Source organism: Pundamilia nyererei, unplaced genomic scaffold (genome assembly GCF_000239375.1).
Source record: "Pundamilia nyererei isolate P.nyererei 1_Seehausen unplaced genomic scaffold, PunNye1.0 scaffold00035, whole genome shotgun sequence".
In the NCBI taxonomy this organism is placed as follows: Eukaryota; Metazoa; Chordata; class Actinopteri; order Cichliformes; family Cichlidae; genus Pundamilia; species Pundamilia nyererei.
The window spans coordinates 834,659-849,686 of NW_005187436.1; the positions used below are offsets into that span (position 1 = coordinate 834,659).

At 39.4% G+C, this 15,028-nt stretch overlaps 2 protein-coding genes across 2 annotated transcripts in view; both read right to left on the reverse strand.

Annotated features, from left to right (window-relative positions):
- The window catches only part of otogl (otogelin-like), a 28,919-nt gene extending 22,632 nt beyond the window's left edge, over window positions 1-6,287 (reverse strand). Inside the window, exons 1-16 of the mRNA XM_013910038.1 lie at window positions 5,662-6,287; window positions 5,313-5,355; window positions 4,931-4,976; window positions 4,589-4,667; window positions 4,393-4,485; window positions 3,134-3,288; window positions 2,482-2,603; window positions 2,064-2,269; window positions 1,399-1,523; window positions 1,127-1,233; window positions 911-1,017; window positions 667-792; window positions 485-593; window positions 359-405; window positions 129-271; window positions 1-31 (exon numbers count right to left, since the gene is read on the reverse strand). Of these exons, the coding sequence (XP_013765492.1) occupies window positions 1-31; window positions 129-271; window positions 359-405; window positions 485-593; window positions 667-792; window positions 911-1,017; window positions 1,127-1,233; window positions 1,399-1,523; window positions 2,064-2,269; window positions 2,482-2,603; window positions 3,134-3,288; window positions 4,393-4,485; window positions 4,589-4,667; window positions 4,931-4,976; window positions 5,313-5,355; window positions 5,662-5,734 (1,612 nt within the window). The 5' untranslated portion in view covers window positions 5,735-6,287. The remainder of the gene's footprint in view (window positions 32-128; window positions 272-358; window positions 406-484; window positions 594-666; window positions 793-910; window positions 1,018-1,126; window positions 1,234-1,398; window positions 1,524-2,063; window positions 2,270-2,481; window positions 2,604-3,133; window positions 3,289-4,392; window positions 4,486-4,588; window positions 4,668-4,930; window positions 4,977-5,312; window positions 5,356-5,661) is intronic.
- A 2,903-nt stretch (window positions 6,288-9,190) lies between these two features.
- LOC102211378 (synaptotagmin-1-like) lies at window positions 9,191-11,585 on the reverse strand. Its single transcript, XM_013910103.1, has 7 exons — window positions 11,356-11,585; window positions 10,895-11,008; window positions 10,584-10,751; window positions 10,310-10,477; window positions 9,989-10,106; window positions 9,499-9,632; window positions 9,191-9,416 (listed from the first exon to the last, which is right to left on the reverse strand). The coding sequence occupies exons 1-7, from the start codon at window positions 11,491-11,493 to the stop codon at window positions 9,210-9,212; spliced, it is 1,047 nt and encodes a 348-aa protein (XP_013765557.1). The 5' UTR covers window positions 11,494-11,585; the 3' UTR covers window positions 9,191-9,209.
- Window positions 11,586-15,028: the final 3,443 nt, after the last annotated feature.

Genomic DNA, 15,028 nt, shown 5'->3' on the forward strand with positions numbered 1-15,028 from the left:
CTACTGTCACTGACTGAATACACACCTGCTGCTGTTGACACACATTTATACGGAAGGGGCAGTTATATCTGGATTAAAGGAACACTGCAGGCTTGTTAGGTGTGTGCAAAAGTAGTTGTGCGTGCTACCTCTGCACAAGTAGTATATTGTAGTGTGATGGTGAATCTGCTGCTGCGGCTCTTTGCCAGGACATACTGACACGCCCCTGGCTGGAGAAACATCCTTCCGTCAAACGTCGTCACAAACACGTCCCCAACCACTGAACATTCAACTAAGAAGAGACAAAGAGAAGAGTGTTTTTGTTTTTTAAATCTGGATGCATTATTTCTTCTTTGGCTGTCTTCGATGGGATTCTCACCTGTGCAGTTATTCTCAGTGCAGTTCCACACACCACCCATGCACACACTGAAAAAACAAAACAGAAACAGTTAGCAACACATTGGCTGTGCTATATTCTCACACAGTAACACTTTTCCACACTCACCAGACACTGCATCCCTGTTGTAGCACCTGTCCTTGTACATATGACGTTCCATGATAAACACATGGACACTGAGAGGCAGCAATGCATGTTCCATTCTGCAGGATGAGACCTGCATGCAAGGATCTGAGATCAGTCAACAATTTCAGAGACATTAAAAAAATTTGGGGGGGTTCTTTGAATACCATCAGGACAGTAGCAGCCATCCAGACAATGCAGATTGGTTCCCAGGCATTCTTTCTCAAATGTACAGGTAGGTGGACAGCAGCTGATACAGTCTCTATACACAAAACTCTCCTCACAGCCGTCATCTGAGCATAAACACAAACAACTGGCTTAACAATAAAAGTAGAACACAAGTGTGCACTAAATACATTATACAAGTTTTCATGTTTCCGCTGAAATCGTAGAGCAGCAGCCATTACTTACTGCAAGAAGGGAAGCTGTCTCTCCACTCTCTTACGGGATATCCAACATGGGAGCATGCTCGGGTGTACTCCACCAAGGCTCGACAAAAAGTTTCCTCATCATCAGAGCTGAAAACATGCATCAAATGTTTTCGGGGAACTGCTTTCTATGCATAAAGTTTCAACTCAAGCAAAAGGTTGAATGTATCTACTCGACAGTGTGCTTGCTTTTACTTACACACAAAGGTCAGAGACACAACTGGCAACAAAGGGATTGGGATCGATGTTTTCATGACAGGACAAAAAGGGGAAAAAGAGAAGCGCACTGCATTTCTCTATAGCATCCTGCATACAAATAAAGTATGGTATGAATATATGCAACATAATATACCACCAGAAGTAAACAAAAATTAACACTGCTAAAAAAGGTTTTATTATGGTGCACTTTGGTGGGCCTGATTTGTCTTTGCACATGTTATTAAGTGGAAATATTGCTTCTGTGGTTCTTACATCCATGTCTGACTCAGACTGGCAGGGCCCACTAAAGTCAAGATCCACTGAGGGACAGGCTCGTTCATGAGCAAGGTCCACTGCCCAGCTATTAGCAAACAGTGCAGGTTCATCAGTCCGAATACCTAAAGTAAACACATATGTGCAGCTGTATGTGGTATACCCAGCATGACGTAGGTACAGACAAAAGATAAAAATATATAAAAACACATACACAGAGTAAAAATGGAGTAGATTTTTCATTCAAACATACATTAAATTATTTCTTTAATTCATTAAACACAATAACATGAGACATAAAAAAGAGGGCTGATTATAAGAGGCACTAAGAGGAAATATGTGCGTGTAGAAATGCGCTGTAGTTGGTTCCTTTTTGTCTGTTGTCTTTCCTTGGGCTCATCTCCACATTACTGGTCATCTCTCCTCCCAAACAAGCGGGGCACCGTAGTTCATGTTACTAGGTCATATGAGGAAAGTCCATGCTTCTTCCAGCTATTCAAATCAAAACTACCAGTTCTCCCCTGTCCTTCCACTCTAGACTCCCCAGGTCCCACTGCTACTATAATTGGCCAGAATCAGTGTTGAGTGTATAATAACAATAATTATGATGAGTGGGTGCTGAGAGAAGGGATAAGAGGATGAGTCGCCAGTCAGGCCGGTCTTACCGCGAGCAGTGGTGAGGTCATCACCAGCAACATTGTTGAAGTTTCCACACAGGCCACAAGGGGCGCCTTGGTGCTCCTCGCTCATCTTCAGGTAGACGCCCGAGCCTCCATCCCAGGCCAAAGAGAAGCCAAACACGCTCTTCACGAGCAGGTAATCAGCCAGTCGTTCAATAAAGACACCGCCCACAGTCTGTGGCAAACTTAACCTGACATTATACAGAGACAGAGACATCATGAGAGCACTGGATGACGTCAGGTCTTTGAAAATCTTACTTATAGTCTTCTATCGATTTTACAGTAGGTTTAGATGGGATGGCGAGCAAATGCTTTCTTTCTTTCTTCCTTCCTTTTTAGTTTTTATTTTGACACCTCTGCAGTTAACAAACACACACACGTACATGCACACACTCATATGCACCTGCGACCTCCCTGGTGGACCCGATATCCCGAGATGTGGATCTCCTCCTCGTTTGGGAAGAACAGACTGAGAGCTCTCGGACATAAATACACACTCCCCTCACACACTCTGCTGTTGTGAACCTGACAAACACCAGAAAATGATAGAAGTGGAATAAGAGCCACAGAGGGAAAAGCATACCGATTTATGAACAAGGGCTTATTAAAGCTACAACTCAAATTTTGCAGACTATTATTATCTAATAATATATGGCTGCAAGGATAAAGACATAATTAGAATGACTTTGGCACCTTTTTTGAAAAGCTTAATCATAATTAAAAACATTTTTTTGTCCTTAGTAAAACAATTTTTTTGTTGAGTTTTTAGAAAACAATGGCACAAAGAAATATGCCACATCGGTGTTGTGCTGACAGCAGATAGTTGTTAATAATGTATGCTAAACACAGACACTTTAAGACCTTGCCACATGACTGTTTTATAGCCTTTACAGATCTCCTATTACCTGTTATTTTATTCAGTACAAGCAGTCAGATGCCACTGCAGTTTAGCTTATTTAAGAAACTTCCGTATTGCTTTGTTTTAACAGCAAACATGGCAATGTAGCAAGAAGCTAATATATAGACATAGAGTAAAGACTGATTACTAGCCTTACCCACACTGTGTACTGCGGTGTAGTTGAGTGACAATCCTGGGCCAAAATGTAAGAGCAGGTTCCAGGGAAGTAGAAATATATTCCATCAAATGTTTCATAGTGGTGCTGACCCCATGACCTGCAGATCCCATCTCTATCCTGGCCCTGGTTAGGTACTGAGAGGAAAAATGGGCACTTCAGTCAGACAAGATTCTTGTAATGATAGTGACACAAATGAACTGACCTATCATCGTTATGCCTTTCATCATGTTCTATTTCATTGCACTTATCAGAGGAAAATGAACTCCTGAATTTTCTAAAAGCTCTTTGTTAGAGGAAATCCCCATAGCAGGATATGCCAAGATGCTGCCGAGGGCCATTCCCAAAAATCTGAGGAGGTGGGTTGCGCTGACAGCAAACACATCTTCTGATTTTAATACTCTGACATGAATGGCTCATTTTACATATCTTCAATTTCAGACATTAATGCTTAAAAAATATAATTTTCAAATTTTATTCAGTACTTTTTGAAGAATAGCTCAGTTGCCTCAATTATTATAATCTGTTACGGTGGGAGAGCTTGATATTTCTCTTGGGTGAAGCTTTTATTACCTTCATGACAAACCTGAACTCATGACATTCTTTCATATTTTCTTTCTGTAGTGGTGTTTTATTTTTAAAATTCATATTTTTTATCTTGTCAGTGACATTTCAGGGTTTCTCCTCAAGTCTCAGCTGAGTCACAGGTGGTCTCTAAAGAACTGCATTGCCTTCGACCATTTGTCAACACTAAATTAGTTTTTATTGAAATGAAAAATGTCTTTACAATCACTGTGACCTCAGATCTCCTGATATGCTGTATAAGGAGCCTGTTCACAATATAGAAACCAGAAACTCCATCACTCAGCCCTTACCCTATTACCTAAGTTCAAGTGACTTTATATCAGCTCCTCTAGGGAGTAAAGTCTTTGTGTGCGTGTGTGTGTATGGGTGGGTGGTTTTAGTAGAGATGGAGGTTGGTGGATTTGTATCAACAAAGGAGAGACAGAGAGAAAGAGATCTGGGAAAATCTGATAATTAATGCTGGAGTGTGTACAGCTAATTAAAATTTGTTGAACGATTGTGGAGCACATTCACAAATTCTTGAAGACTGACTATGTTATGTTATTAAAAAAGGATATTGTTACCAAAGATGCTAGCCAGCTGGTTTATTGCATACCAAAAATGTGTGGTTATAAGACAAATCTGAAGGAAGACATGTAGATGGGTGGATTACTCACTGATCTGGCAGCGGTCTCCCAATGCCTGGAACTGGGCACAGTCACACACCCCACCTTCCTGACACCAGCCGCCATTGAGGCAGCCGCAGTATTCTGGGAAAGACAAAATCAAGGGTAATCATTCCAGCCTGCCCAGGTAAAGAGTGTTAAGTTTCCGTGAATGCATTTGGAATCACTTCACAGGCGGAGTATTTACCTGAAGAGGAATCTCTGGCTGTGTAGTTGTGCAAAATACTGCGTGACAGAGTACCCTCTGACAGCAATGGTCTGTACGTCTTGGAAAAGAGTAAACAACAGATGCTAAGAGTAGTTCCTTAAATAACTCTTAAGCTTTAACAACATCGCTGACACTGATGTTTCTGTACCACTGCTCTAACTGCTCCTGTAAGATAACAGTTGCGTCAAGTTGAGTGGGAGAAAGTGTACAAGTTAGTGAGTGTGTCTCATTCTCTACAAAGACAGCTTTGTGCCGGTTAGGGTGTTGTGCGCATGTGGGTGCCCTGACCTCCTCTGGTTCTCTTAGGTGTAGTGTACAAACCTCCTCCCCGAGGAGATCCCGTTTCCTCCGGAGTGCATTAGCTCTTCTGCACACACACACAAACATGCACATTAGTGGGAAGAAACAGTCAGAGGGGAGACTTAAGTGCACTTTACACCACTTGAATTTAGACTTGAAACCTCTCTGTACTGAACTCTCACACGCACATGTGCAGGCACACACAGACACACACTCTCATACACTGTCTCTGTCATATACACCATACAGGAAGTGTAAATGCATTTATCATGTTCACCCTAGAGCAATGTGTAAGAATGACATATGAAAAAAATGACTTTTCATTTGTATCATCTAATGTATTAATACTGTATTAATATTATTAGTAGACAGCAACATGTTTAGTATTCTTTCTTTTATTTACCTCTGTGGTCTTCCTTCTGCCACTGAAAGTCGACTCTGAACTCCTAAATGCAAAGTTATAAAATCAGCATTAAGGTTTCTGCCTTACTCATCTCAGTCAAAGGTATCTTATAGGTGTAAAATCAAAATACATCTCAAAGTGTACATCGTGTTAAGCAGACAGTTGTAAAATTGTATTACCATCTGTGAGTGCTAATACTGATAAAAGAAAGGAGAGATGAGTCGAAAATAACTTGTAAGACCTCAAGGATTTTGTGGCTTATTTATGTAAATATTGTCTCATACTTGTAATACATCATATAATATCAATAACATTAACATCTACAGAAGTCTGGATGTGTCTGACTTACCCTCAAGTAACAGCAAGTGGGAGACTGAAAACGACATAAGAAGAAATCGTTTCACTGTCCACTTTAAGTTCATCTCAGAGTCCGAAAGGAAGTCTCGCCGAAACGTTAACGGTGCATCTCAACTGTCCCGAGAGGAAAGAGTTCAGGGTGTTTGTTGAACCGGTACGATGCCTGGTTGTACCTGTAAAACGTACCTGGTGGAGACAGCCCCCCCCTCCTGACCAGCTGACGAGTAGCCTACACCTGTTGCGCAGGTAAGCCTGTTGCTTTGCTCTCTATCACTGCATCTTCAGCCAGCAGGCTGACGTTGGCTTGACCGTTTGCCTCCGTGTGAGCCTACAAATCTGCCCCTCCATAACAGAGGTTTTCACCTGAATGTACCGTAAAATCACTTGTGGGGTGGGACCCTTGTCAGAGACACAAACAGAGAAACAAGCAGGGGGGAAATGAACTAGAGAGCTTCGAATTAAGAGTCCAGTTCACAAAAGTTGGTTATATACACATTATTAGCCAAAACAAACCATAAAAACAACAAACATATATTTGAAAAGAAAACAACAGGAGTAAAAGCCCTTCTGAAAGACAGCCCTGAAGTAAACTTAGTCCATTAGCTAACAGAAAAGTAGGTTAGCTAGCTAAAAAGGAATACGAACACTGATGCAAAGATGTGTGAAAATCATTAAAGCTACCATATGTAAAGCTATCAAAGCAAAAATAAATAAATAAATCAAATAAAAAAAAAAAAAAAAAAAAAAAAAAAAGAAAAAAAAAAAAAAAAAAAAAAAAAAAAATAAATTTTTCTTTTGTTTCTTGCATGTTTAAGATATTTGAACTAATTTCAATTAGACAAATTAGACAAAGATAACCTAATTAAATGCTAAATGCAGTTTTTAAAAATTATAATTTGATTTATTAACAGGCATAAATTGCCCCTTAAACCTAACAACTGGTTGTGCCACCCTTGGCAGCAAGGATTGCAATCAGGTGTTTGCAGTAACTGGCAATGAGTCTTTCTTATCACTTTGAGAAGTGTTGTTCCACTCTTGTTTGAGGAATTGTTTTAATTCAGCCACACCGGAAGATGTTACACCAGTAAATACTGGTGTATATTACTGCACTGCTTACTGGACTATTAGCGCAGGAATAACTTTATCTTGCTACACATAACAAAGAATCTGTGCTTTCACGTTAACTTTATTTCAACCTACACTTAACACAGACAAAGCTATGTTATTGCACAGCACTTGCCACCACACTTCGCCAGTGTCATCTGGTGTCAGCTGTGATCTTTTTACTACATTTAGTAAGTATGCATGTTTTTGGACTGTGGAAGGAAGCTATAAAGACCCAGATGGAGCCAGAGCAGAACATGTAAACAAAAAGTCCCAGCCTGCCTTGCTGTGGGGTGACAGTCATAATCTGCGCCATTGTTCCATTCTCAATATGGACCTGTGAATCATTCAAGAAAAAAAATATTATTAAGTCATTAACATGGGGTGGACCATTGTTGTTTGTACACATAGCAGACAATTAAGCAAATAACCTATTTTAAATTGTATCTTTCAGCACTTTGTTGCTTGCTGCCTGCAAAAAAAACCCCATATCATGTCACCATTACATAGTTGACTCCATGAAAAATGCCAAAGGTAGGCCTGTCCATGATTTTAAGCTCTGGTCAAAATGCCTCTACAGCGACATCTGCAGTTTACAGAGTTAGTGTGAAGACAAAAAGGAGGACGTCGCAAGTCTCAGCACCTCCAGATGGGATCTCTCACAATAATTTAATACACTTCAGCTTTTTTCATGCTGATGCATGTTGTAGCAGCCCCAAAGGACTGTTAAATGAGGAGAGAAAGGATTTAGAAGGAGGGGATTCAGCAGTGATGGAGCCCTGCTGGGGACAGGATAGAAAGTTTTGCTTCGCTGGCACACTTACAGGTCTCTCTGCCACACCACTAGCACTGGATGGACTGCTTCATAAGCTATAGCCTTACAGAATCCAAACAAAACTTGCTCTTAATGCACTGGCTGCAAAATCACTCATTACAGCTATGAAATCACCAAACATTAGTGTAAATCTCCCACAGGGAACAGAACTGATAACACACTAAATGTTTTATTAATTTCAGGTAACATCCTCTGGGTTTTGCACATGGTAAAACTTAATTATCCAGTTAGTTCTGCATAGACAGGATAAGTCAGGGTCTCCTCAGGCAGCTGAGATGTCGAACTCAGAGTTTTACACTTGAATCTTTTGTTATACAGAGGCAGTCTTATCAAAGCAATCATAACATTTTTTTTTATTATTACTTTTAAAGTCAGATCCCTAAAAACTGAAACCAAAAATAGATTTGTTGTGAGGTTGTCCTGAGCTTTCCCACCTAAAGTCAGTAACTGCAGTAGCGATTATGGTATCATTATTGTTCACATGCCTGTTTACTATAATGGATGTAACCTCTCTAAACACAGCAAAATGCAGCATGGCAATGAATTAATTATTTGAGAAAAAATATTTTTCTGTGGGGCTTTAGGCTTTGTAGTATACACAGAGGCCTTTCCCTCTGAGCTGTTTAAAGGACCAGTTTATTAAAATAATTAAAGCTGCATATATTAGGATAGCTATTATCTACACTTATAATAATGCACCCTTGTTGTTCCTCAATGAAAATGAACTTCCTCCATAATGTTTTCATGGAATTCCTATTTGTCTGTCTATGTATACATGAGGACAAAACACTACAGCGCTCACTACAGTATGTGCACATTATTACTTTGCAGAAATTGCCACTTTGTGGCTTATGCAATTACGAGCTTAAAACAATTTATTTGCTTCAGTTTCTTTTAGCATTCTGCATGGCTATACAAAGTCTGTGTTCATCACTAGTCCCTGTTAGAAATGCCCATAGTTTACTTTTGTGGCATAACAAGAAAGGCAAATGTGACAAATTCCAATTTTCAATGCTGTCAAGACAGGAAAAATAAAACATTCCTGTTGAGATTTGGGCCTGTTCCCACTCTCCACTTTGGCTAGAGCAAAGGAACAAGTCTGTAAGTGCCGCCTAGAAATTATCTTGGCTTCTCTTTCTTGGCTCCTCAGTCACAGTGCACTATATTAACCTTTAATGATATTATTTTTCTTGTAAAATGTTACAGTGGAATACAATAGAAATTTAACGTACCTAAATGAATTTCAAAAGAATGAATCAGGCACTTAATAGCAGTCATACAAGTGCCTATTTTCAGCCCTTTGGCTTGTCTATTGCGTAAGTGTAATTTGCTTGGTGGACATCATAGAACAGATGACACTTACAAGTAAAAAAAAATGTAATTAGCTTTAATAACACTGTACATAGTGATGCATCTTTGATAAGGCAGAAGCAGGAGGAGGGAATGAAAAGCTTGCAGCCTGTTTTAAAGACTTGGATATTGTCATGGCTAAAGCAAGTTATCATTGAGTAGAATTAGTCAGTTAAGCTGCTTAACATTCTAAAGGAACAAAAATTAGAAGTATTTGAGGTAAATGCTGAGTTTTATATCCCTCCAGGCTTTCATTTCTTGTTGGAAATTAGTGCATTGACTTCATCTTCTGGTTGAAGGCTATGCCACTGGGCTATTGGCCGCCGGGGGTTGGCCAGCATGTCTGACCAATGGCGTTGCTCAGTTCCAGTGCTGTTCCCGCCCAGCAACACCTTCCCAATAGCGTCATTCTTCCCAATCTTGTCATAGTCGAGCACAGTCACTGCTACCTGCACCTTCTACAAATGAAAATACAGATGCACAAATATCAGTGCTGATTATTGTATTTGTGTGCTTGTATTTGCAATTAAAAATGTGTACCTCTATCTGTTCACAAGGTACTTCAAAGCTGAAGGATTCATTGTAGTAAGGGTTCAAAGTGTTTTTCTTAATTGTTGTTTTCTTTTTCTTGAGTCTTTTCCCATTCTGCATTAAGTGGATCTTCACATATGGGTCTGGAAATGAGAACAGGGAGTTTTTATGTCACAGAGCAGACCAACGGCCTGGCATGGATGCAGTAACTCCATCAATGAAACACAACATCAATTGTCCTCTTTTTGAAAGTGGGCACAGTACTAAAAAGGCATTTAGAAGACCAAAACTGAGCCAGCACTACCAAATCTGGAGTTTGAAGAGAGCACCTGGTGAAATCATCAATTACACAGAGAGACATATGTTTAGATGTTTAGATTTTGTATTAATTGGTTTGCACTGAATCATGAAAATTATCAGTACTAAAAAAAGGTCAAAAAGATTATTGCCAAAGGCTTTAAATCTGAGATGATTTCAAAGTTTTTGCTGCTTAACTCACCTGATAATCCACCCACATCCATTTTCTTCAGATTTTTGGCCTCCAAAATCACCACTGTCAGCTTCCCTGCTGTAGGGACATACCTCAAGGACAAACATATGTCTCCAAGCCGTTCACTCTAATACACACAAGAAGTAGTGAAAAAGAAGAGTATCACATTCGATGAATGTTTAATAAATTTTAATGCATAAATTATTAATTAGTAAAAGAAGCTGGAGTTCCTAAGACTGAAATGCTTTGTGTAGTATTTAAAAAGCTAAACGCATTCATCTTCTGTGATCCTCCCTTCTTCACCCTCCCCCTGTCATAATATTCTCCTACCTCCTCCTTCTCTGCCTTCTGCAGGTCCCTCCACTCTTGCAGAGACTGGCTGAAGTCCACACTGCTCATGGGTATCTTCACAGCTCCAATAGCATCATGTTTTGAGAAACGGTCAAAGTCATACACAGTCATCACAAGGCTCTTCCCGCCCAGCTCAGTGTATGGTACCTGCAGAGCAGAGAACATGATTAAAGGCAGTCATTTTGCACATATAATAACAGAGCTGCTAGTCAGGGGAAATGACCTTTATTTATGTTGGTGTATTACAATTTACCTTGAATGTGAAAGTCTCATTGAAGTTGGGTTCTAAGGTCTTTCTATGAACTTTGGTTTCAAACTTTTTCTTTTTGTCTGGTAGCAGATAGAGTTTAACGTAAGGGTCAGAACTTCCTCCCACATCCATCGCAGGTAGCTCTGCAGCCTGCAAGATGCCTACCACCAGCTGGAACATGATAACAGGGGAATGTAAGGGGGAGAAAAGAGACTCTGGCTAATTGACAGGGAGAAGAAAAGTATTCAAATGTGACATTTTGAGAGCTGGCAGATGGTGGGCAAAACGCATCATAGTGAATAGCTGGGACTCACCGTATTATCTGTGAAATTGTAGTCTAATGTGAAATGTAGTCTGCCCAGCTTCTCGTCTTCCTTGGGCTCGTTATCTGACAGCTCTGTTTCTTTGTCACATTCATCTTTCAGGGACTGCATGCAGACAGACATGCATCACATCAGGTAATCTGTGCTACAACTTGTGAGGATGTTCCTTCTGCATGTTGTGTACCCTCACACAACCAGACACAGAAATAGATGATACATGAGCAATGTGTGACACACAGCTTTGATTAAAGTCCAGAACAAGTTATCTCACACCATAGTTCAACTCTTATTACAACATGAAGGAGTACAAAACATCCATATGTCTGAACACACACTGACAGTTTTAGTAGTCCTGGATGACCCGGATGTCAGGACTGTGATACATTGCAAGGACGATGCGTCTGCAGGCGGGAGAGGGGGGGGGAGACAGACTGTGTGTTTTTACAGCTTACCTCATTGTAACCTCCATCCATTTCAGTGTCACAACCTCCCTTACTCTTCTCTTTCCCCTTTTTCTTGTCCTTTTCTTTGCCCTTGTCCCCCTTTTTTAGGAACTTCTTCCATACGCACACAGCGCAGGACAGCACCATACACAGGCTCACGATACAAAGGGCAGCGACAGCCCATGATGGCACTGCAAATCCACAAAGCACAGAGATTAATCATACATAAATGTTTGACAAAAAATTTAGTTCTTGTTGTTTTCTCTTAAAATAGTTTTAAGGCAAAATGAAATAAAACAAATTTCTACATTGTCTGAATTAAGAGTACATAAAGTGAACACTGGGAAATAGTGCAATGAACCTTAATGTTACTGTATTATTTGTTGAATAGCTGATAATTCAAGTCTTTATGGAATTTTGCATTTATTGTAAATCAACTGTACAGCTCTACAGTGTTATCTATGAGGGCACAATCCATGGAAATTTTAGACCATAATTTGGAGTTATGTTAATCCAGATTAAAACATATTGCAAGGTGTTGTCATCTGTCATGTCATGGTATTATCACAGCATAGTTCAAGTGCTTGTTCTGAAATGTCGTTTCAAGGGACATCACCATCTCCAAGATTACATTTTTGTCATTTGGCATGCAATTGTAAATTTTCCAAAAAATTTGCATGCATATGGCTGTCCAAGCAGTACGCATGTATAACTCAAGTTAGTTTCTTTCATTTAAGGAACATTTCTAAATTGCAAGCTATAATCTTCTCTGAACTAGAGAAAATTGTTCATGCGTTTGTGTCATTGCGCCTACATTATTCTAATGCCTTATTTACTGGCTTAGATCAATCATTTCTGTCACGCCTCCAAGCAATACAAAACGCTGCAGCTAGACTCCTAATGCACTCTGGCAAGTGATCTTACATCACCCTTGTTTTATCCTCTTTACATTGGCTCCCAGTTGATTTTAGAATTTGTTTTAAAATTCTCACACTTCCCTACAGAGCACTAAATGGAAAAGCTCCAGACTACATATCTCAAAATCTATTATTTGTCCCTCATACAAGACTGAAGAATAGGGGGGGCAGAGTCTTTCAGTCTGTGGCACCAAGGCTCTGGAACAGTTTATCTCAGTGAAATCTTTTTTTGAAAAGAATACTGTTAAATTGGGCGTTCAGTTGACATTCTTCTTCTTTTTAAGTTTTTATTCTGTTTTAATGTTGTTGTCTATTGGTATTGTCTCTTAATTGTTGTAGCATAATGCAACATATATCTGTAAACAGTGCTATATAAATACATTTGACTTACTTAATCTGAAGTACAACAACAAAAATATAAAAAGAATGATTTCCAACTATGATTGTCACACAAACTTGTAATGCACTACTACCAGGGAGGGTATTTTAAAATTAAATCTATATAATTTAAAATATGTCTATATGTTTAATGTGGGATATTTGCTCCATAAAAGCAAATGTGTCAAATATGGCATTTTAGATGTTGTTCTGTGCTTTGGCCTTCAAAAATATTTGTTGAAATTATATCACTTGCATTACTGTTTGCTGTTAGGGGATAATATCTGACTGAATCATTGCAGCTATCCGATACCAGTCCTCCAGCTGACTGGGAAAACACCGATAATACTAATAAGAAATGTGAGATGTTCAAATTTCTTAATAGTGCACAAGTTTCTTAATTTCTTCATATACTTCACCAAATCCCCGTAGCAGCTAGAAAAAAATGTAACTTGCTCACATTCATAATTTTTATAATCCTTTTTCCTAATTTTCCTGGTTACAAATGTTAATTCATACATTTTATCATTAAGTCATTTCTCGAACTCACTGTGGATGCTGTGAAGTTCACTCATGAACTTATTAAGACTGTGGCCTCCAGATTTTTGGTCTGGCGTGGTAGTTGCATTTGGCAGATGGGTAGGGGTAGCTGAGGTGCTTGGTTCAACTCGGCGGTTCCCAGTCATTATTAGAAGAGTGACGACAGAAACTGGTGAGATGAAGAAAAAAGATTGCTCAGCCCTAAAAACATCACAGCACGTGCAATAAAGAGAACATTATACTTCCATAAAATAGAAGACTGTTGCAAACTTTCCGTAGAACCATCCAAACAAACAATATCAACACGGATACACACAAAGGAGAGTTTCCATATTTGTTATTGATCAGATAGCAGTAATGTGCTTATAGATGCTGTACCATCAGTGAGAAATGACTCTTGTTTCTGCTGGCCTGGCAAAAACACTTGAAAACAGGATGTGAAAGCTGCTCTCTCTCTCTCTCTTTCTGCCAAACTGCTGACATGGAGGTGTTTGGTGAGGTGGGAGGTTGAAGCGTCATGCGTGGACCTCTGCTGTTCCACAATGAGCTGCCAAAGGTGAAAATCATGTGCCAAGGTGATGTTTAACAAAGGCAAACAAACTAAGTGAGGGGAAGTTAATTTGCCAAAAGTTGGCTCCCAAATGCAAAACTGTTTTGGTACGTTATATTCTATTCTGCAGACATCGCGAGGATTGAGTATCTGAGGCTGAATCAGCAGATGGGATCACACACAGATACTGATCTCATTTTATGTCTGCATTTTCAGGATCATACACCAATTTTGTCTGAAAAGATACACCACTGTTACTAAGAGTTGCAGGAGCAAGCAGAATTAAAGGGATACCCAAAGGAATCAGGAGTTCTTCCAAACACTATATCTACAATATTACAGAGCTCTGACACTGGTGATATTATCGTGTATTCTAAACAGCATTGCTCAAAATACATGATAAAATGTTCAGCTGTGCATGTCCTATGACAGATTCTACAACATTTAGAAAAAAGAGCTAATTTGATGCAAGACACTTAATCAACGTGTATGACTCTATTCCAAAACAGAAGGTAATATGTAATCATGTAATATGTAAATCATGCTTTTTATTTGTTCTTGTTTCTAATGTCTCTGTAAAGCACTTTGAATCACCTTGTTGTTGAATTGTGCTATACAAATAAACTTGCCTTGCCTTGCCTTGCCTAATATGTAACAATATGTATAAAAGGTGTTAAATTCACCTAAATGTTTAGACAATATACAGCTTAGCATATATATCAACCTCCAAAGGTTTTTTCCTTCAGAGGAAGTTCCCTTTACTAGTTATGATTTTACATATTATTAAATGACCAAGACTGTATCCAGTAGACAATATAATAAATATTTACCATTGTGTATTCATGAGTCTTCACATAGTTAATATTTAGGTTCACCACAGTCAGGACAGAAAAAGGCATTTCAACTGATGAAACAACATTTGAAATTAATAGGAAATAGAGACATACCTGTATTAAAGCGTCCCAGCAGCAATATTCGGACTTGCGGGCAATTCTTTTCCTTACACAAAAATGCAGGAGGAAGATAAAAGATGACAGAACACGAGACGCAGATGAGAACGGTGAGGTAAGGACCACCACGCTGGCCGTTGTCCTTTTGTTTTTGTGTCTTGTGCGTTCTTAGACATAAAGAAGAACAGTGCAGGTGTGCGAGAGCTGGATCAGGAGCGAGCGCGAGAGAAAGGGTGGGGTGGGTATAGGTGAAATGGCAGCTCAGTCATCTTGTGTTGCTTCCCTCTGTGTGTGTGTGTGTGTGTGTGTGTGTGTGTGTGTGTGTGTGTGTGTGTGTGTGTGTGTGT